The sequence below is a fragment of the Mobula birostris genome, chromosome 3 (genome assembly GCF_030028105.1).
Source record: "Mobula birostris isolate sMobBir1 chromosome 3, sMobBir1.hap1, whole genome shotgun sequence".
Lineage (NCBI taxonomy): Eukaryota > Metazoa > Chordata > Chondrichthyes > Myliobatiformes > Myliobatidae > Mobula > Mobula birostris.
Genome location: NC_092372.1, coordinates 178,555,518 through 178,578,436, shown reverse-complemented (window position 1 = coordinate 178,578,436; position 22,919 = coordinate 178,555,518). Strand labels below are relative to the sequence as shown.

General features: G+C 42.4%; 2 protein-coding genes across 6 annotated transcripts in view; one reads left to right on the top strand and one right to left on the bottom strand.

Annotated features, from left to right (window-relative positions):
- Positions 1-14,675, bottom strand: part of LOC140195451 (protein DBF4 homolog A-like) — a 70,706-nt gene extending 56,031 nt beyond the window's left edge. Inside the window, exons 1-2 of one of the 4 annotated variants that reach the window (XM_072253759.1) lie at positions 14,390-14,675; positions 3,448-3,530 (exon numbers count right to left, since the gene is read on the bottom strand). In XM_072253759.1, coding sequence (XP_072109860.1) covers positions 3,448-3,481 — 34 coding nt within the window. In that variant the 5' untranslated portion in view covers positions 3,482-3,530; positions 14,390-14,675. Of the gene's footprint in view, positions 1-3,447; positions 3,531-13,639; positions 13,705-14,085; positions 14,324-14,389 lie in introns of those variants that run through there. The other 3 variants (XM_072253758.1, XM_072253756.1, XM_072253757.1) reach the window with 3 other exon arrangements.
- LOC140195454 (mitochondrial glutathione transporter SLC25A40-like) overlaps positions 14,445-22,919 on the top strand; it is a 49,271-nt gene continuing 40,796 nt past the window's right edge. The window contains exons 1-2 of one of the 2 annotated variants that reach the window (XM_072253767.1): positions 14,445-14,783; positions 18,139-18,276. The gene's annotated coding sequence lies outside the window, so the exon portion shown is untranslated. The remainder of the gene's footprint in view (positions 14,784-18,138; positions 18,277-22,919) is intronic. The other variant, XM_072253766.1, reaches the window with a different exon arrangement.

Below are 22,919 nucleotides of genomic sequence, written 5' to 3'. Positions count from 1 at the left end.
ACTCTCCCAGGAACACATGATTATTAGGTCAACTAGTACCGAGCGAGGATGTTCTTGGGGAACATTAGCATGATTTGGATTGAACTTAGAAATGAGAAATGAATGATATCTTTGATGTGATTATACTACAAGCCCTCCTTAATATTCAGCAGGAATTAGAGTAGTGGACATTTTGGGAATTTTAGATGGGTGTAGGATTAGTTAAGCTCTAGGTTATCCCCAGTTATATCAAGGTTCCATTCCTTTAAACTGTTTGCAGCCCAAAGAGTTTGTACACTAAAAATGCAACCACAAACCTAATTCCCATCTGGCAGATGTCTGGAATCCTGCAACAACTGGCAAGTCTATACTGCCAGAATCCCAAATGTTCATTCATATATACTGGAAGACAGACAGGATTTATTTGCATTTGGATACGCAAATGCTGAGTAGGGATAATAATCTTAGTTTAGTCTTTTTAGAAATTATAATTCCTACTGCATTGTTTACTAGGGATAGTCACCATGAATCCCATTTATCCTAATCTTCCGGATTAGCCCACTATGAGGGTCCTTGTCAAATACATCACTAAAATCCACAGAGTCAATAGCTACTGCCCTACCCTCACCAATCATCTTTGTCATCTCTTCAAAAGTCTCCAGTTTGTAAGACATAACCATCCCCACACAGATGTGCTGACTGTCCTAAAATGTGACTAAATCCTATCCCTGAAAATCATCTTATTCCCAATGCAACATGATTATATAGAATTCATGATCAAGGAAGATCATAGAATATTATAGAAAAACATAGTTGCAAACTGACAGAGATGAGAAATTAGCTTTATTTGTCACATATACATCAAAACATATGGCAAGATGCATCATTCACATTAAGTCAAATCAGCCAAGACTGCTGAGCAGTCCACAAGTGCCACCATGCTTCTGGCACTAACAGAGCATGCCTATAACTCACTAACTCTTAACTGAATGTCTTTAGAGTGTGGGAGGAAACCGAAACACCTGGAGGAAACACATGTAGTCACGGGGAAAATATACAAACTCCTTACAGACCAGCAACAGGAACCAAAGCACAATCTTACAACTCGCAATGTACAACAACTGCGCTAATTGCTACACTACCGTGCCACCCATTTATTATTTGTTGACTATCCAAATGCAAATCAATCCTGTCTCCCTTCCGGTAATGTTTACATTTGAATAAGCATTTGAGAGAAGCCAGTTTATTACTGATGTTTTGATAAAGGAAGACAGTGATTTCTCCTAAGAATCTTTGAAACCATTTTTACATGGACAACATTCAGACTAGAATGTTAGGGTACCATTCTGAGTTGAAAATGAGTAAACTTGCCGATAAACAAATCAATCAATGAAGTTAGCTTCCCACAGGCCATAATTAATCATCTTATTACAATTTTATTAACAACTATATCAAAATTTGACAGCTAAGGTGATGGCCTCGTATCATAGCAGTTAGTGTAATGCTATTACAACACCAGCGACCCGGGTTCAATTCTACTGATGTCTTTAACGAGTTTGTACATACTTCCCATAACTATGAGGGTTTCCCCGGGGTGCTCCGGTTTCCATCCACATTCCAAAGCCATATGGGTTAGTAGGTTAATTAGTCACATGGGTGCAATTGGGTGGCATGGGATCATTGGGCCAGAAGTTCCCTGTACCGTGCTCAAAGGGCTGAAAGGGCCTCTCTAAATAAAAATCAATAAGTGTCTCACAACACATTAAATAAACGCTCAAGGAACTCAGCAGGTCGGGCAAATCAGAATTAGGTTTATTATCATTGGCATGTGACGTGAAATTTGTTAACTTAGCAGCAGTTCAATGCAATACATAATCTAGCAGAGAAGAAGATAAATAAAATAAATAAATAAACAAGTAAATCAATTATGTATATTGAATAGATTTTTTTAAATGTGCAAAAACAGAAATGATATTTAAAAAAAAGTGAGGTAGTGCCCAAAGATTCAATGTCCATTTAGGAATCGGATGGCAGAGGGGAAGAAGCTGTTCCTGAATCACTGAGTGTGTGCCTTCAGGGTTCTGTATCTCCAACTTGATGGTAACAGTTAGAAAAGGGCATGCCCTGGGTGCTGGAGGTCTTTAATAATTGACGCTGCCTTTCTGAGACCCCACTCCCTAAAGATGTCCTGGGTGCTTTGTAGGCTAGTACCCAAGATGGAGCTGACTAGATTTACAACCTTCTGCAGCTTCTTTCGGTCCTGTGCAGTAGCCTCTCCATACCAGACAGTGATGCAGCCTGTCAGAATGCTCTCCACGGTACAACTATAGAGGTTTTTGAGTGCATTTGTTGACATGTCAAATCTCTTCCTAATAAAATATAGCCACTGTCTTGCCTTCTTTATAACTACGTTGATATGTTGGGACCAGGTTAGATCCTCAGAGATCTTGACACCCAGGAACTTAAAGCTGCTCACTCTCTCCACTTCTGATCCCTCTATGAGGATTGGTATGTATTCCTTCATCTTATCCTTCCTGAAGTCCACAATCAGCTCTTGCGTCTTACTGACATTGAGTGCCAGGTTGTTGCTGCAGCACCATTCCACTAGTTGGCATATCTCACTCCTGTACATCCTCTCATCACCATCTGAGATTCTACCAACAATGGTTTTATCAGCAAATTTATAGATGGTATTTGAGCTATGCCTAGCCACACAGTCATGTGTATATAGAGAGTACAGCAGCGCCAGTGTTAATCGTCAGCGAGGAGGATATGTTATCACCAATCCGTACAGACTGTAGTCTTCCGGTTAGGAAGTCGAGAATCCAATTGCAGAGGGAAGTACAGAGGCCCAGGTTCTGCAACTTCTCAATCAGGATTGTGGAAATGACGGTATTAAATGCTCAGCAGTCGATGAACAGCATCCTGACATAGGTGTTTGTGTTGTCCAGGTGCTATTCCACACCCTCACTTCAGGAAGTCTGATCAGCTAGCTATACTTCTACTCCCTGAGTATAGGCAGAGAATGAAGACAGCAGCACCAGCAGTGAGGACCCAGAAGGTATGGACAAGGGAAGCATAAGGGTGCCAACAGGACTATTTTGAATTGGTGGACTGGACTGTATTCAGGGATTCATCTTCGAACCTGGATGAGTATGCTGCAGTTGTTAGATGATATACAGTTGATGTTTCAGGCTGAGACTGATGGATGGAGATTGTCTATATTTAATTAAATGCTGTTTAGTGTGAATCAGTGTCATGGATTTGCCTATACATGGATTTTAACTTTATATCTTTGTGAACTGCTAAATGAAAGACTTTACATTAAGACACATTCAGGACGGTTGTGTGTTATTAATAGCACTGCCACAATGTTTCCTTTCCACTTAGCTAGCTTCCCAAAAATACAATATCAAAATATTGCACATTTGAAAGATTATGATACCCAGCCAAGAATATACTACTTACCATGTGATAGTAATCTGTTAGTGCGAGGTTTCATTTTCAAGAAAAATCACATTCTTCCTACACCATTTCTGTTCTTGAAGTATCTGATGAGGATTAACCAGATAACAAATTAAGAACTATCTGATATATTATTCATGCAATTAACTAAGGATCCCTTAACATCAACATATAATACATCAGATATTTCTTTAATAATGACCACAAAAAGCATCCTATTAAGCAGAGGTTAATTCCAGTCTTGTTCTAAACACAAAATAAAATTTGAAGCAAAGTAGTACTAATTTTTAGCCTTTTTTAAAAAACAATTAAGTGGCAGAACTGGGATTTTAGCTCAGAAATTCACCATCTCTTCCTTTTTATCAGACACTTGCTCATCCAATAAGCTCCATCCATTATTTTACTTTGCAGATTATCAATATTCCATATAGAAAAACCTTTCACTATTTAATAAATTTACAGATTTTTTTTGTGTTCTTGCTATTCAGTCTTTAACTTGCCTAAAAAAAAAATACCGTTTTAATTCACTATTTTCCACAGTAGTAAGCACGTATGTAAAGCCTTCTTTTATCCTTGAACCTCATGAGACAGAAACCCCAGGATCACGTTTTGTCAACTATTAAAGTATATGCTCTAGGTTTTAAACAGCTGACACTATGCAGCATCTGGGGCTTGGTGTTATACTTTAGGAGGTTCTTCTACTTGCTCATGTGCCTTGCACGTTACACGCTTGGGCGATCATGGCTCTCCCCATCGAACAATCCCTCGCAACGTCAATGATATCTCGCACAATTAGATCTGTTAGTTCTTTCACAGTGTCTATATATTTTCTTCTATGCCTTCTTCTTCCGTGTTTCCCAGGCATACAGCCTCGTAATGTAAGGCATTCAATTTCTCCCTTTCTGATGACATGGCCCAGGAATTTAAGTTTCCTCTCATTTATTGTTCTCATTAAAGATTTAATGCTCTCATTTAGGAGGTTACCAGGCAAAAAAAAATGTGCAAGCGAGTAGATCAGACTGAGGTCATCTTTCTCTCTAAAGAGTATTCAATTCTGAATCCCAATGCGTGAAAATGGGATCCTCTGGTGAATGCGGCCAGAGCCAAGGCCACGACACCACTCATGGCTCAGTCATTTACAGAAGGTGAAGAAATGTTGAGTAAGCAATAGTTTTAAGGCAAGTGTTCCCTACAATTGACCAAGGACCCCTACAATTAACCGAGAGGTCCGTGGACCCCAGGTTAAGAACAGATATTTCTGCAATTACATACAAAACTTCTGTTACAAAATCAAGGATATCAACAAGCTGCAGCAGAGCATTCTAGGAGAGAGTTAAAAAAAAAAATCAGAGTATATGCTTCACATTGATAACAAGGACAAGCTGAAAAACGAAAGAGCTTCTGCAGATAGATTTTGAGTACCACCCACACGCTTTTTAACTGAATCACCACAACAGTGAAAGATGGCTTTTGAATTTTCCTTTTGTCCTTGGGTTCTTCATTTAACATCGACATTGCCTCCAAAGAAAAGAGCAAGATGATGGGGTATTCTGAGGAGACAACACCCTCAACTGCGCACTGTTGATGACTCCTCAATTGAAGCCGAAACGTCTGCAAGCATTTTCCCAAGCTTGGTGACCAAACAAACTTCTAAATAGCCAATCTGAGCTAGCAATATTCCATTTCAAAATATGCAGATATAGATTCCCCATGTGGTATATCTTACTTATGGTTCTTTACGCCGCTGGTGTTTAGAGCAGCAATGAAGGTCCTGTATCTCTGTCTTTCCATACAGTGGCATACAGATATAGGATTCTTTATTGCAGTTCCTGTAACAATTCTTTTTTGATCAGTCAAGGCTGTTAGCCTGAGTTGAACCTCCAAATCTAGAGGATTGATGAACCACTCTTAGTCTGGACTCTACCTTTCGATCTGTTTGGTATGGGTGATCCTACCAAGAGCCAAAGCACAAGGCGCTGTCTCCAGCCAACAAGCCTCCAATCCCTATAACAAGGTTGAGGTCTGCTTGGAGGTGTGGTACTTCTGAAGGTAAACTGAGAGCACTTCTTGTGTCAATACATGATACAAAAGGTAGACAGGGTAGCCCAAAAGGCTTGTAAGAAGCTGCCCTTAATAATAAGAGTACGTTAAAATTGGATAAAATTCTTGTACAGCCACAGCTTGAGTATTATGTACTAGACAGATTTTAGAGACCTTGAATGATGTTGGAAAGAGTAGAAAATTAGGAAAGTGAGGAAAGACTGGATGGGTAAGGGTTGTCTTTTCTGGAAAAGGGAAGGTCAAAGGGAAACAATATAAAACCTTAATGAGCCTAGACTGAATCGGTTGTGGACTACAGGAGGAATGGAGACAGGCTAACCCTTATTGACATCAATGAATCTGGAGCTGAAATGGTAAACAGCTTTAACTTCCTCGGCATACACATTACCGAGGATCTCACGTGGTCTGTACATACCAGCTATATGGTGAGAAAAGCACAACAGCACCTCTTTCACCTCAGACAGTTGAAGAAGTTTGGCATGAGTCCCCAAATCATAAGGACTTTCTACAGGGGCACAATTGAGAGCATCTTGCCTGGTATGAGAACTGCACTTCCCTCAATCACAGGCCTCTGCAGAGAGTGGTGCGGACAGCCCAGCTCATCTGTAGATGTAAACTTCCCACTATGCAGGACATTTACAGAGACAGGTATGTAAAAAGGGCCCAGAGGATCATGGGGAACCCCAGTCACCCCAACCACAAACTGTTCCAGTTGCTACCATCGGGAAATAGTACCACAACATTAAAGCCAGGACCAACAGGCTCTGGGACAGCTTCTTCCACCAGGTCATCAGACTGATTAATTCACGCTGATAAAATTGTATTTCTATGCTATATTGATGGTCCTGTTGCACATACTATGCATTACAAATTACTATAAATTGCACATTTAGATGGAGACATAATGCAAAGATTTTTACTCCTCATGTATGTGAAGGATATAAGTAAAGTGAATTCAATTCAATTAATAAGAACAACCTATAGCCCTTAACTGAGGGAACACAAGGAAACAATTTTAAAGTTATTCGTAGAAAAATAAGAGAAAATGAATCCAGATGATAGCAGGACCTTGGAACTCACTGCCTGAAAGGATACAAAGGCAGAAACACATTTATAAAGTACTTAGATAAACATTTGAAAAGCCATGTGCTGGGGCTCATGTTGAAAAATGGATTAGATAGGGTCGCTGTCTTTTAAACCAGTATGGCTATCATCAACTCAACGACTTTCTTCTATGTCAAAACCCTTCTATGATATGGGAAATAAGGTGACCAATCGATCCTGCATCTACCAGATTCTTAACTACCCCCTACATGGCCTAGCAAACTACTATTGCAGCAATCTAGCCTCTGTTCAGTATTCCAACAACCTTCTCAGGGCAGCTGAACCTATAATAAGTGCAGTTTGCCCATGATGACCAAAGCCCAAAAGTCTATTTTTAAACTTTCTGAATTTGAAATTTGCTAGAGTACAATGTCTGCACAGGGCCATGATACAGATTAAAAATTCACTAACAGACAATTAAGATTGGGTGAATGTACTCACACCCCTATTTATTTTTCAGATCAAATCAATGTTTAAAAATAAATTTGCAGAGCTCAGGGACAGAAAAAAAGCAAATCTCATCACATTCTGATGTTTATTTGTCACCCCAACCATGCAAGTATCAACCAGTCACAAAGTAAACAGATCTACTATGCTGAAAGTTCAAAGTAAATTTAATACCACATACTAACTTGAGATTCATTTTCTTGCAGGCAATTGCAGGGTGGAAAAATACTGTAGAATTAACAAAAACTATACATGAACAGACAAAGACAATCAACATGCAAAAGACAAACTGTGCAAATAAAAAATCAATAATACTGAAAACATGAGCTGTAAAGAATCTTTGAAAATCAGTCAGTAGGTCATAGAATCAGTTCAGAGTAGTTGATAATTGAAGTTATCAAATCTAGTTTAGGAGCCTGATAGTTTTAGGGTAATAACTGTTCCTGAACCTGGTGACATGGAACCTAAGGCTTCTCTGCTTCCTGCATGAAGGCAGTAGCGAGAGAAGGTGTGGCCTGGATGGTGGGATAATGAATGCTACTTTATTCGCGGCAGCGCTCCATGTATATATATTCCCCGATGGGGAGGGCTTTGCTTATGATGGACTGAGCTATGCCCACCACTTTTTGTAGCTTTTTGAATTTCTGGGCTTTGGTGGTCCCATACCAGGCCACGATGCCACTTGTTAGAATGCTCTCCACTGTGCACCTATTATTTTAGATTAGATTAGATTCAACTTTATTGTCATTGTGCTGAGTACAGATATAAAGCCAATGAAATGCAGTTAGCATCTGACCAGAAATGCAAAGACCAGCGTTATTTACAAAACAACTGCAAATAAAAAGTAAGTGCTACAGCACACAAATATAAAAGTACTGAGACTGTACAATTATGGGTGCAATACTGCTTAGCGCTGTGATGTGAGGTTCAGCAGGGTCACAGCCTCAGGGAAGAAGCTCTTCCCCTGTGCCTGCTGGTTAGGGTGAGATGCATCCTTGATAATGCTTTTTGCCCTGCCTAGGCAGCATTTGTGGTAGATGTTCTCAATGGTGGGTAATTGAGTGCCGATAATCTGCTAGGCAGTTTTCACCACACACTGGAGTGCTTTGTGGTCCAATACGGGACTATTGCCATACCACACTGAGATGCAGTTGGTGAGTATGCTCTCAATGGTACAGCAGTAAAAGTCCATCAGTATCCTGGGACAGAGGTGAGCTTTCTTGATGCTCCGCAGGAAGTAAAGGCGCTGTTGCGCCTTTTTGATCAGGATGGAGGATTTCAGGGACCAGGTGAGGTCCTCGGAAATGTGGACACCAAGGGATTTGAAGCTTGATACACGCTCCACTACAGCTCTGTTGATGTAGATGGGGACGTGAGTGTGGCTCCTAGCATGCCTGAAGTCCACAACGATCTCCTTGGTCTTCTGGGTGTTAAGGGCCAGGTTGCTGTCAGCACACCACGCAGCCAGATGCTGGACCTCGTCCCTGTAGGCCATCTCGTCATCCCCTCTGATCAGGCCAACCACCGTGGTGTCGTCTGCGAACTTGATTATGGAGTTGGAACCATGTACAGGAAAGCAGTCATAGGTTAAAAGGGAGTACAGAAGAGGGTTCAGCACACAGCTTGAGGCACGTCGGTGTTCAGGACGAGACTGGAGGAGGAGAGGTTGTCTAACTTAACTGACTGGGGTCTGTTAGTCAGAAAGTCCAAGGTCCAATTGCAGAGGGATGAGCTGATGCCAAGCTGGCAAAGTTTGGCGATCAGCTTGAAGGGGATCACAGTATTGAATATAGAAGTTTGTCAAATTTTTGGTGACATGCCAAATGTATGCAAACTTTTAAATGCTAGTTCCAGGACAGATACTCTGATATGTTGATGCCAAGCAATTTATTGCTACTGACCCTTGGTTCAGGAAAAATAAGAGTTCATTGTAGGTCTCTATATTAAAGTTAAGTTTAATATGCAAATACTAATACAAAGAAAATGTATTTGTTGTACAAATTAATGCAAGAATGGTTTATTGGACTGCAAATAAACTTAGAAGACTGAAGGCAAAATTCAGTCCATGCAAGTTTCCTAATGCACAAAGAAATTAATTAACAAATTGGCAGGATGGCAGGTATGTAGCACTGCACTATATACAGAACAACAGTGTAATGGTGCAATACAGAACCAACAACACAAAAACGTAGTTCAAATCCCACCAGAATGCACTGCAAAACCAAATTTAACAATGAACAGTCAATAAAACAAATGTTTTACCAAAACTGCAACTTTTAGGGTAGCAAAAATATGATCCAAAATTCAGGAAGGGATTTGCAATAAACAACACCTTATTTAAATCACCCACAGCACAAGAAAAAGCTGATAGTAACACTGAAAGTAAGGCAACATACTGGAAAATTCAGAAATAAGATACTAGAAATGTTCATGCAGAATTCAATCTCTTCAGATGACAGGAAATTAAACCACTGCATCATAATTTGTTATAATCCTACAGACCTGCTCAGGGACTTACAAAGGATTCTTGCCTTTACTAGTAAAAGCATAGATTAAAAACCAGAGAAGTTACAGTATAAAGACAAACATGAGAAAATCTGCAGATGCTGGAAATCCAAGCTACACACAAAATGCTGAAGGAACTCAGCAGGCCAGGCAGTTGAGTTTTTTTTCCAGTCCTAATGAAGGGTCTCAGCCCAAAACGTCACCTATACTCTTTTCCATAGATACTGTCTAGCCTGCTGAGTTCCTCCAGCATTTTGTGTGTGTTACTGTATAAAGTATTAGTTAGGTCACAGCTTGAACACTATGATTCTGTTATCACACAACAGGCAGGATGTTTCAACACAACAGAGGATGCAAACAACATCTATAAGGATATTTCTAGAAATAAGAGACTGGTATTATATCCTTTTGGGCAATTTGATTGAAGGGTGTAAAGTTATTTGAAAATGAGATAGGGTTAAAAAAAAAATCATTTCCCTTGCAGAAAGGACAATAACTTGGAAACATGGATAAAGGCAGAAGTAGAAGGAAGTTGGGAAACAATTTTATGATCGATGAGGTTTGGGCTCTGGATGTTGTTTACGTGGACTTTAGTAAGACATTTGACAAAGTCCCTCATGGTAGGCTGATCTAGAAGATTAAGATGTATGAGATCTACAGTAATGTGGTAGTTTATATTCATAATTGATGAAAGAAAACAGAGGATAGTGGTGGAAGGATGATATTCTGGCTGGAGGTCCATAACTAGTCGAGTTCTGCAGCAGCCAGTGCTGGAGCCTCTGTTGTTTATGATATATATAAATGACATATTAAAAATGTTTAGATAATACCACTGTGGCTGGCAGAATCTCAGATCGCAATGACGAACAGTACAGGAGCGAAATCTGTGAGCTGGTTGAGTGGTGTTCCAACAACCTTGCACTCAATGCCTGCATGACCAATGAATTGATTGTGGACTTCAGGAAGGGAAAGTGAGGAGATCACACCCCAGTCCTCATTGAGGGTTCAGCAGTAGAAGGGGTGAGCAGCTTCAAGCTTCTAGAATTCAACATCACAGTAGGTCTATCCTGGGCCCAATACATTGATGCAATCACGAATCACACCAGCAGCTAAACTTCATTGCAAGTCTGAGAAGATTTGTTATGTCACCATGGACTTCAACAAATTTCTACAAATGTACAGTGGAGAGGATTCTGACTAAATGCATCACAGCCTGGTACGCAGGCTCCAATGCACAGGATCAGCAGAGATTGTAGATGGTTGCAGACTCAGCCGGCTCCATTACCTGCACAACCCTCCCCACCACCAAGGACATCTTCAAAAGGTCAAACCTCAAGAAGGCAGCATTCATCATTGATGGCCCTCACCACCTTGGATACCACCTCTTCTCATAACTACCATCAGGAAGACAAATAGGAGGCTGAAAACCCACATTCAATATTTTAGGAACAACTTATTTCCCTCTGTCATCAGATTTCTAGTGGTCCATTAACCCACAGACAATACCTCATTATTCTTTTTGGTTTTGCACAATTTATTTATTGTAATTTATAGCAATTTTATGTCTTTCCACTGTATTGCTGCTGCAACATGACAAATTTCTTGTCATACAAGACAGCATATAAATTAGTTACAGACATGTGTGGAGAAATGGCAAGGTAAGTTTAATCCCAGCAAGTGTGTGGTACTACATTTTGGGGAATCAAACGTGAGGAGAAAGTATCGTTAATGACAGGACTCTGAACAGCAATGATATACAGAGGGTTCTCACCCACCCCAGCACCCCCACCATCTGTAGCTCACTGAAAGTGGCCACACAAGTACTGCAGATAGGGCGGTAAAGAAGGCATATGACATTTTGCCTTCATTATGAGTAAGGAAGATGTGCTGCAGCTATATCAAACTTTGGTTAATCTGCATTTAGAGCATCCTGTGTAATTCTCATCACCCATTACAAGAAGGGTGTTGAGGCCTTTGGAAAAAGTGTATAAAAGGTTTACCATGATGATGCCTGGATTAGATGGTATCAGCTATAAAGAGAGAAGCTACAAAGTTGGACAAACTTCAGTTGCCTTCTTGGCATCAACTGGCTGAACAGAGACCTCACAAGTTCATAAAATAGAGTGGACAGCCATAATCCTTCTTCCCACGGTAGAAATGACAACTATAGAGGATAAACATTTAAGGTGATGGGGGTGGAGGGGGTGGGGAATTTAAAGATGTGCCAGACAAAATTTTTAACACAAAGTGGTAGGGGGTACCTGCAATGGACTGCCAGGGTAGTGGTGGAAGTAGATATGATAGTGACATTTAAGAGGCTGTTAGATAGACAAATTAATATGCAGGAAATGGAGAGACATAGATCACGTACTAGCAAAAAAGATTTGATTTAAATTGACTTTGTGTTCAGTACATCATGGGTCTGTTCCTGCCCTGTGCTGTTCTATGTTTCACATTCAATGAAATAAGAGGTGCTGGTGTTTGAAGTCACTGTCTGAAAGCAGAATGGAGACAGGGACCTTCACAACATTTGACAAGTACCTGGATAACCTCTAGAAGAGCCATAAACAAGTGCTGGAAAGAGGGAACAACCCAAAAGTCTATTTTTGGATAGCATAGACAAGAGAGTTTATTGACCTTCTTGAGTCTGGAAATAGCACTTTTCAACACTCAAGATGACAAGAACTGCCAGAATCTTGTATGTTTAATTTCTTCAAAGTCCCAACAAATTTAGGCCAGTCTCCAAAAAAATGTCTTCTCATAGAATAACACCTTCCCACAAGAATCAATCTAATATTCCTACTATTTAAGAAGGGGGTGGGGGAGAACAGATCTTAGGACTACTTATCCTTTGATCCCCATTTCCACTGATTTGTTTAGTCAGCAGCTGTTTCTATGGAGGATCAATAACTGTCACTTGCATTTTTCAAGTGGTTTAATGGCCAATTAACAATTAATGTAAAAAAATTACTTTTTTATATTCCTATAATATCAGGAAATAACTTGAGGACCAAAATAACACAGCCTGATGTCAAGTAACAAAAAGAAGTTTATTTAGAACCAACCAAAATAGTTCTGCAATGATTGATCAACATTGAAGTTTTTTAATTAAAAACAAATATTGTTTATAAATTAGGCATTCTTATGGCTGTGATAAAAGCTAAAGGAAGAAAATGCAAAGTCTGATCAACTGCTACCTAATCAGAATTTCAGTAAACTAGATTCAAACTCTTGACCTGAAGGAATCAAAAATAAACCATAATCTCAACATTTGGACTTGACCATTCAGGAAGAAAATTAAGTAACTCTTTTTCAAAAGCAACAATAGAAATATAGAATTTCCTTCTCCAAAGGACTGTACATACTAAGATAACTGTAGCTTTAAAGCCTGAGAATTATATATTCTGATTAAATAATAGAAAGCACTGCCTCTGCTGCCTGCACCACAGATCTTCCCCGAAACGTTTCATAAAGCATTAGTTAGGATCAGCTTTCTCACAATGGCCACCTTCATGTACCACATATATTCGGACATTATAGACCCTTAATATTTACTAAATTGATAGAAACGTACATTATTTTAGTTCTCGTGACACAGGTGTCATATGCCCATATTATCAAAAAAGGTCTTTCTTCCCCGACCTCCTGTCCCATGATACTCTCATATCCCCTTTTGCCTATCACCTGTCCAGCTCTTGGCTCTATCCCTCCCCCTCCCCCTTTCAAATCCCTTACTCACTCTTCCTTCAGTTAGTCCTGACAAAGGGTCTCGGCCTGAAACGTCGACTGCACCTCTTCCTAGAGATGCTGCCTGGCCTGCTGCGTTCACCAGCAACTTTGATGTGTGTTATCTAGATTAATGCCACTTTGTGGATTTAAGTTAGAGATTGGAATTATTCTCCTTATTATAGACAATGTAAAGGGAGATCTGTGAAGTGTGCTTGAAGGGTTTCAATAATGACAAATCATTTCCATTGTTTTAAGATTCAGCGACCAGGGTGCATAGATTATCAGTAATTGGCAAATAAGAGGCTGCACAAGGAAAATTATGTGCTTAAGTGTAAAGTCAGAGTTATACCGTGCGGAAACAGGCCCTTCCGCCCAACTCGTCAATGCCGCCCAAGGTAGTCTCGTTTGTCTGCGTTTGCGTCATATCACTCTAAGTGTCCATAAGTGTAACCACAGTGATCAACAATAAAGGAAACAATAGAAGATTCGAGTGATTTCAGATAATAAGTAAAATGGGGGGGGGGGGGGAGAGAGAATAAATGTGTAGGGTCACGGGAAAGTAAGATTAAACAGTTGGTGGCCCACTGGGCCGAATGTCTCCCTCCAGAGCTATGATCGTTCAAAGAATCCCCCCGGCAACAGCGTGTACCAATAAACTTATATTTTAAATCCTCTTGAAAGTGTGAGGAGATGCGCAAGCGGCGCCACTCCGGTCATTTAAACGCGAGACCGCTTCCCGCTATTTGAAAACCGTCACTGGCCCAAGCCCAAGACAACGGAGCCGGTCAAACTCACCGCGCCATCCACTCACACTTCCTCCTCTTGTTTTCCCGTCGCCCGATGCCACAAGTGCCAGTCTTTCTCTCCCTCCCTCGCCGAGCTAGACCTCGCAGTCCGATCTCCTCTCCCACTTTTTCCCCTTTCTTTTCCTTTTTCCCGCCTCTCGCGCAGATCTCCGTAGTTCAGGTAAAACTAACCGCGATTCGCAGTTTCGACACTGCTTGGGTACGATTTGAATAGTGAACCACCACGATTTTCTGATGACATTTAGAGAGGGACTCAAAATAGCAAATATTAACCAGATTATTACTAGAATTACCAACGGTTGATAAAAAAGAGTCTCCCCATTGCAAGATATAACGAATCTGCTGAATAGCTGCAACTGATGTGAGCAGATGGTGATGAGATCCGCAGGAGCGATGGGAAGGACGGAGTTACGAAGAGAAAAACATCTTGGTTTTACCGTGCTCTTAAAAGAATAAGGCTGCAACTGCGATAATTATGAAATGTGAGCACAAGAATAATGTGGTAATCAGCACGAGGTGTTGAAGCAGAACAGGAGCTGGCAGGACAGCCAGTAGAAGGGAGGGTCCCAGGTCGCTGGCGATGCTTAGCCCCCCCTTCCACTAACTGCGTACTTAGCCCATGTGCACGCCTCCAATTACCACCATTCAGAGGTCATTAAAAACTCATTCGGTGGCACACGTGAAAGGGTAAGTGTACTTTAACGTTAGAAATTTTCAAAACTTCCGTCAACTCGCAAAACTTCTAGGTCGTTAATTGGATGCAAGTTAAATATCTGACTAAAGAGTCGACCCATGAACGGTTATTGAAACTTTCAATAGCTAGAAGTAGTGCAAAATACTTCCTAATGTTTGCCAGCTGTTTAATTTCTCAATTACATTTAAGATTTTGTAGTATCTTTTTATAAAATTGTTATTTTACTTTAAATGATGTGTTTTATTTATAATAGATACCTCATCTCACATCTAACTTTTAAGTTCAATGCCTGTTTCATATAATCTAATAAATATATTGAATTGGCTGTGAAGTAGTTTTACATAATTGATGAGTGCATATGTCATCTAATTAAAATTTGCTCCCTAACACTGTTAATTGAATGTTATGTTTTAGAGATTATCTGCCTCCACCAATTGACTTTGGATATAACACATATTAAGATTTTATATTTTTATCATATACACTAGCATTATATTATGTGATTATTGTGGATTTTAACTTGGTGTTTGTGGTGTAAGTGGTTTGAACACTTCAATATGACAAATAAAAGCGAACTTTATGTAACTTCGTTCAGAACATGTCAGTTATTATAAGTGTACCTTGTAGTCACAGTTCTAATTGAATGTACGCTTTCACTGAGGAACAGAGGGATTATTTTAATTACGGATGATATAATTTGGTATTCAGGTGTTGTGTAATGTTAATAAAGTATATTTTGGAGCCATTTTGAGAATGACTGCGCGATACGCGATGCGCGATACGCTCACCAGATGTTGTAGACGCGAGGCTAGCAAAACGGCGTGTGTGCTCTGTAGCTCAGGGGATCAGGTGAAGTGGATAATGTTACGAGTATTTTATTTTGAGGGGCGAGTTTAGGGTTACTCCAGCAGCAAAGAATGTATGAGGGTGTATTTCCCAATCGAGCTGGGGAGAACCTCCTGTTGAGCTATAGGAACATGACTTGTTGGTTAAGTTTTTCTGGATGGTAAATTCCTTGCGTTTGTGGGCTGCTATTGAGGAAGTCCTAGCAAGTTGCCGCAGTTCATCTTGTAAATGAGAGGTGGTTCAGTACAAAGTATCCAGATGCTGAACATCACTTAATAAAATCCAGGGAATACAGAGCGATAAACAGAAATCATGTTTCGTGCTCTGAGGAAAAGTCACCAGCTTGGGTCGATTCCCTTAACGGAGAACACCTGTGTTTGACTTTGCTGCTGCCAGTCACCACACAGTCCTCGACAGTTTGGGGTCAAGGTCCAGCGTATAGAATGAAAGAAGACTGGTGACCTTTCACTGCTGTTGTGATGTGTCATCATCTTGCACTAGTTCCGCTGTGAGGTCTTGGTTAGATCACTGTCTGGAACCTCACTGCCATAGGTACCCTACCAGGAGCTAAGCACCAGACGACTAAACTCCAGGCGGCATCGCTCTCGCAATCTCAGGAACTCACAAGCTTCTCCATCACGACAAGATGATGATTCTCCGTGAAGAGTGCGGAAGATGATGCTGTGGAACTTGCCATACTTGTAGTCAAGCTGTTTTAGTACATTGATGAAATATTGTGGAAAATTGCCTTGATCCATCCTTCTCACTGTCATAGCAATTGGTCACCAGTGCTCAGTGTCTGAGACATCAAGGCAGCTTTTCATCAAGAAATCTGAGTAGATCTGATAACACTGGGAATTAAAAAAAACTTGACTTGAGGCATACCTAGTTTTAAAAAAAAACAGAAAATACTGGAAATCCTTAGCAAAACTTGGCAGCTAATTTCTGCTGCCTTGTTTTTTGAGAAATAAAAATCCATGTTGTGGGGATTAGTTTCTTTGATGGGAATACTGCCATTAATTCTCCTAAGGGTAACTGAAACACCATAAATTTGTTCGGTAGACATTCAGAGTTGTGTACATAGTGTAGTACAGATAAGTTCCTATCAGTACAGTCACATTGACTTGCTTTTACAATTTATAATAGGACAAATACAACCTTAGAGTTCAACCCTTTAAAAATGTTTATGCTGGAGAAATGGATCTTTTGTTTATCTTTCTCAGCCACTCTTATCTATATGGTGACATTTCTGTGGTGCACAGTTAGAATCCCACCCCAGCTTAAAGAATATTGAAATAATTTTTTTGATAAAGATAGCAAAAAAGTTTTCATTGGAACTTCTGTGTATCTCTTTCTTGCAAGGAAAGTGGACTCTGACACCCATTACCAGTAGGAATAGCATTTTGTTCCAAGTCTGCTGAACATTAATTACTTGAGTAGATGGTTATTGAGATGTTGGATATGTTGCAGTCATCAACTTTCTCTGTTTAGAGCAATAAACAATCTGCTGGATGAATGCAGCAGGGCAAGCAGCTGAGAAAAAAAATTGTCAATATTTCAGATCAAAACCCTGCATCAGGACTGAGAGTGATGGGTGAGGTGGCCAATATGCTGTTCAAAGTGATTGGAGAATTGAGGAGGGGTGTAAGAAAACAGGCAGGTTGTAGCAGGCAAGGGAAGGGGAGCAGGGGTGGATGTGATAAATGGCATGTAATGATAGGAGGGAGAGGGAGAGAGAAGAGAAAAAGCCATGGAGGCACAGATGGAGTGAAGTGGGAGGAGGGGAGTGTAAAGATTGCAGATGGTTGTTGAAGGGAGATAAGTGGAACACAAAATGCTACCAATGCTGGACTCTGATAAGTAAAGAGGTTTAGAAGGAAGAGGTGAATAACAGTTGAAACCAGAGACATGAGATTCTGCAGATTCTGGAACATTGGAACACTCACAAAATGCTAGAGGAACTCAGCAAGTCAGATAGTTTCTATGAAAGGGAATAAACAGACAACGTTTCAGACAGAGACCCTTCTTCAGTACTGGAAAAGAAGGGAGCCAAAGCCAGAATAAGAAGGTTGGGGGGAGGGGTATTCAGTCTGGCAGGTGAGGGGGTGGGAGTGTGATGTAAGAAGCTGAGAGGTGAGAGGCAGAAAAGGTAAAGGCTGAAGACTGATTTGGTGTATATTCAAAATTGGATTTGACTCCTCTACTAATGTCATGATATTTGTTGTTTTGGGGCAGCAATACAGAACAAGACTAAAAGCTTATTGTAATTTACAATAAATAGTGCAAAAAAGGAATAGCTGTTTTTGAGCTGTTAAGAAATCTGATGACGGGAGGGAGCTGTTCCGAAAATGTTGAGAGTGAATCGTCAGGCCTTTGTACCTCCTCCCTGATGGTAATAATGAGAAGAGGGCATGTCTTGGATGGAGAGGGTCCTTAACAATGAATGCTGTTTTCCTGAGACAATATCTTTTGAAGACTTGTTACTTGTTACATAAACAACAGGAATTCTGCAGATGCTGGAAATTCAAGCAACACACATCAAAGTTTCTGGTGAACGCAGCAGGCCAGGCAGCATCTGTAGGAAGAGGTGCAGTCGACGTTTCAGGCCGAGACACTTCGTCAGGACTAACTGAAGGAAGAGTGAGTAAGGGATTTGAAAGTTGGAGGGGGAGGGGGAGATCCAAAATGATAGGAGAAGACAGGAGGGGGAGGGATAGAGCCAAGAGCTGGACAGGTGATAGGCAAAAAGGGATACGAGAGGATCATGGGACAGGAGGTCCGGGAAGAAAGACGGGGGGGAGGGGGGACCCAGAGGATGGGCAAGAGGTATATTCAGAGGGAGAAAAAGGAGAGTGAGAGAAAGAATGTGTGCATAAAAATGAGTAACAGATGGGGTACGAGGGGGAGGTGGGGCCTTAGCGGAAGTTAGAGAAGTCGATGTTCATGCCATCAGGTTGGAGGCTACCCAGACGGAATATAAGGTGTTGTTCCTCCAACCTGAGTGTGGCTTCATCTTTACAGTAGAGGAGGCCATGGATAGACATGTCAGAATGGGAATGGGATGTGGAATTAAAATGTGTGGCCACTGGGAGATCCTGCTTTCTCTGGTGGACAGAGCGTAGATGTTCAGCAAAGCGGTCTCCCAGTCTGCGTCGGGTTTTGCCTATATATAAAAGGCCACATCGGGAGCACCGGACGCAGTATATCACCCCAGTCGACTCACAGGTGGAGTGTTGCCTCACCTGGAAGGACTGTTTGGGGCCCTGAATGGTGGTAAGGGAGGAAGTGTAAGGGCATGTGTAGCACTTGTTCCGCTTTCACGGATAAGTGCCAGGAGGGAGATCAGTGGGGAGGGATGGGGGGGACGAATGGACAAGGGAGTTGTGTAGGGAGTGATCCCTGCGGAATACGGGGGGGGGGGAGGGAAAGATGTGCTTAGTGGTGGGATCCCGTTGGAGGTGGCGGAAGTTACGGAGAATAATATGTTGGACCCAGAGGCTGGTGGGGTGGTAGGTGAGGACCAGGGGAACCCTATTCCTAGTGGGGTGGCGAGAGGATGGAGTGAGAGCAGATGTACGTGAAATGGGGGAGATGCGTTTAAGAGCAGAGTTGATAGTGGAGGAAGGGAAGCCCCTTTCTTTAAAAAAGGAAGACATCTCCCTCGTTCTAGAATGAAAAGCCTCATCCTGAGAGCAGATGCGGCGGAGACGGAGGAATTGCGAGAAGGGGATGGCGTTTTTGCAAGAGACAGGGTGAGAAGAGGAATAGTCCAGATAGCTGTGAGAGTCAGTAGGCCTATAGTAGACATCAGTGGATAAGCTGTCTCCAGAGACAGAGACAGAAAGATCTAGAAAGGGGAGGGAGGTGTCGGAAATGGACCAGGTAAACTTGAGGGCAGGGTGAAAGTTGGAGGCAAAGTTAATAAAGTCAACTTGTTACATACACTTGTTAGGGTGCATTCTCCAGTTACCTTATAAGGTAACCGTAGCCTTCAGCCAGAAGCAGATGTCGTCAGGTGGTTCCCAAGACCCTTAACCACGACACTCTCCAGTTGGTGGGCCAGCAGTGGTGGCTAAATCACTGCCCATCTGTTCCTGGCTTCCAGCTCCCCTCCTCGCCTACTCCAAATCCAACAAGAGGCTCATTCTGCCTCTTCCCCCATCCTACGAGCTGCTTGTTTTTTGCTCCTTTCGTCCAGGCCCGGATCTGACAACAACCGCCATGCTGATTTGGCTGGGAAACCTCTGCAGCCGATCTCCACAGGAAACAACCATGCCTGCCATCCCTTGTCTTTACACTCCTGCACTAAGGGCTGGTACTTCAAGGCCATTCTCTCGTGGGCCTCTTCCCATCCTTCCTCCCACGGCACAGTCAGCTCAACCAGAATTATTTTCTTGTCTTCGGTTGACCACAGTACAATGTCTGGGCGTAGCGTTGTGTGCACCACATCCGGGAACTGCAACCTTCTTCCCACATCGACCCTCATCTCCCAGGACCTGACCGTTAGCAACAGATTGGGCTTTGGTTGTTTGGTTACGAAAGGCCTAGCTCCCGCTTTGATGAAGGTAATAGCCTTCCTCAAAGCTGTGCTAGCCGTCCTGTTCTTGCATCTCTCCCGCTCTAGTGTGTCAGCAAGAGCCAGAAGCACCTTATCATGGCGCCACCTATACCATCCTTGAGTTAGAGCTGTTTTACACCCAGACAGTATATGAGCCAGTGTCCCCTTTTGACCACAGAGCTTACAATTCGAGTCCTCTCTGATCCCCCATGTGCACAGATGTGATGGTGAAGGAAGGGTGTCATACACGGATCGCAAGAGGAAGGAAATATGAAAGGGCTTCAGTCTCCATAACTCTGCCCATGAGATCTTGCACTTAGGCAGATACCATTTTGTCCAGGCACCCTGGGACCCTTGTTCCACTGCCTTTGAAATCCGCTTCTCTTCCTCACGGATCCGTACTTCTGCCTGTGTCATGTCTCACCTGTTCCATGCTTGCGTTTCCCCACTTCTGGAAGTGAACTGAGCCGAGGCCTTGCCACCTGACGCAGGGGTTGCCAATGATGTCTCGCAGCTTCAGAGAACACACTGCCTCCTCCACAGCTGCGTTGGCTGCCCACTTACGCCCAGATCTGGTTGTAATGCCTGCTTGCTTTACCAAGACGTCATTGGAATCTCTCAAGCTTAATAAGGCTCTGCATTTTGCCACCTTGAATTTCTCCACAACAGGTGACGGGAAGCTGCAGTTGCCCAGAATGAATGTAGAGGCCCACTGAAGAGAAGCTTGGGGGAACTCCCAACCATCTCCACAGGTGCTTGTTGGTTTTCCTCTCGATGCCCTCTATGGCAGTCATGGGGAACTCATAAAGTGTGATGAGCCAGAGAAGCCTGGGCAGAATGCCATATTGGTACAGCCAGGTCTTGAATTTACCGCGAAGTCCGGATTTGTCAATCTTCAGCCATTCATCTGTCTGCTTCACAGCATTGGTGACATTGGCCCCATCTGTCAGTGACACATTAAACCACTTCCCCAAGCATTTTATCGGGTTATCTTCGATGGAAGGGGTGACCTCACCCTGAATTTGGAGGCTAAACTTGCTAGTAACTTTGCCCTTTCTGATCACCATGCACCTGGACTTCTTGGCCTTGAAGGACATCCTTGCCCAAGTGGCTACATTACCCAGGGTTTCCAATACCCATCTTGCTTGGACATGTGATTCAGATGTTATAGTGATGTCGTCCATGAGCCCTCGTAGAGCTGGCTGAGCAATGCCTGACTCCAGCATCGGGCCGCAGGTTACATCTTCTGCTGATAATAGGAGGTTCATTCCCATAATAAATAGGATGGGGGAGATGGTGCACCCTGTTGGAATCCCCTTCTGGAGGTCCTGCCAACTGATTGTGAAATGGGCTGATGTAAATCTGAGTTTGAATCTTTCTAGGTAGCTGGTGATCTTGTCTCGAATAGCCACTGGGATGTAGTAGTGGTCGAGTCCTTCTAGGATGAGGTCATGTGGAATAGACCCGTAGGCGTTCGCGAGGTCTAACCAGACAACTGTTAGGCTACCTTTTTTCTGCTTGGCCTCGTGGATCAAATGGCTAATCATTGAGGTATGTTCCAGACACCCCGAAAAGCCTGGAATACTGCCTTTCTGAATGGATGTGTTGATATAGCAGTTCTGCGTCATGTAAGAAGACAGCCTTCTTGCGAGCACAGAAAAGAAAATCTTACATTCCACATCCAGGAGAGAAATTGTCCTAAACTGGGCAATTGTGGAAGAAACCTCTTCCTTTGGAATAAAGCATCCCTCTGCCAATTTCCAATTTGATGGAATAGTACCTTCGGCCCAGATCTTTCTCATGACCTTCCACAGCCTCTAAGGAAGTTTTGGGCATTTCTTATACACCTTATGAGGTATGCCGCTTGGGCCTGGGGCAGCTGATGTTTTAGCTTTCCGGATGATGTCCTGGATTTCCTGCCATGTAGGCTCCTTCACATTCAGCTCAATTGATGGATTTTCTGGTCTACGCACAGCCCGATTGGTTCCTAGTCCCTGACCCCTCCATGGGTCGCTGTGTGCTCCCGCAGGAACTCCTCTACCTCTGGCTTCGAGCTAGATAGTATACTAAATTTTTGTTGTCCGAGAAGAGTCCTGGTGAAGCTGAATGGATCTCTCACAAACTGCGCTCGCCTTTTCTCTTCCTTCTTTGCTGTCGCAGATATACCGCCCTCCGGAGTTTGCACAGCTTTTCCCGCAGCATGCTGGTTAAGTCCTTGATATCTTCTTTTTCAGCGGTGAGCTGGTTTTAAACCTCTTGTTGAGCACCTTTAATTCGCCTCTCAAGCGACGAATCTCCGTTTCCCTGCTATTCAGTTGGCGCGGTAACTCCGGCTGGCTTCTCCGCTCCATTGGGCCAAATCGTTCCTTAGCTATGGCTGTGAGTGAGCCGATCTTTCTGTGTAGTGGACCTGCTAAGGCAACTTCCAGGATGCTGTCTAGATCATCATCGAACTGCATCCAGGCGATGTTGTTTGACGATCTAGACCATTTGATCCTGTCTTTCCTTGACAAATGGATTGGGGTAACTGAAGAGGAACTCACTAGGTCCATTATTCGATGCTGAGGCGACTCAAGTATGGAGAGATCTTCAGCTCTGTGGGGTGCTTCCTGGCTGGAAGATATCCTTGATGAAAAGGGTTGTGTTCATGATAGACTGGCTGAGTCTATGCCCTATGTGGCCTTTTTTTGATCCTGTGCATCTAAGTCTTCATACCAGGCATTGA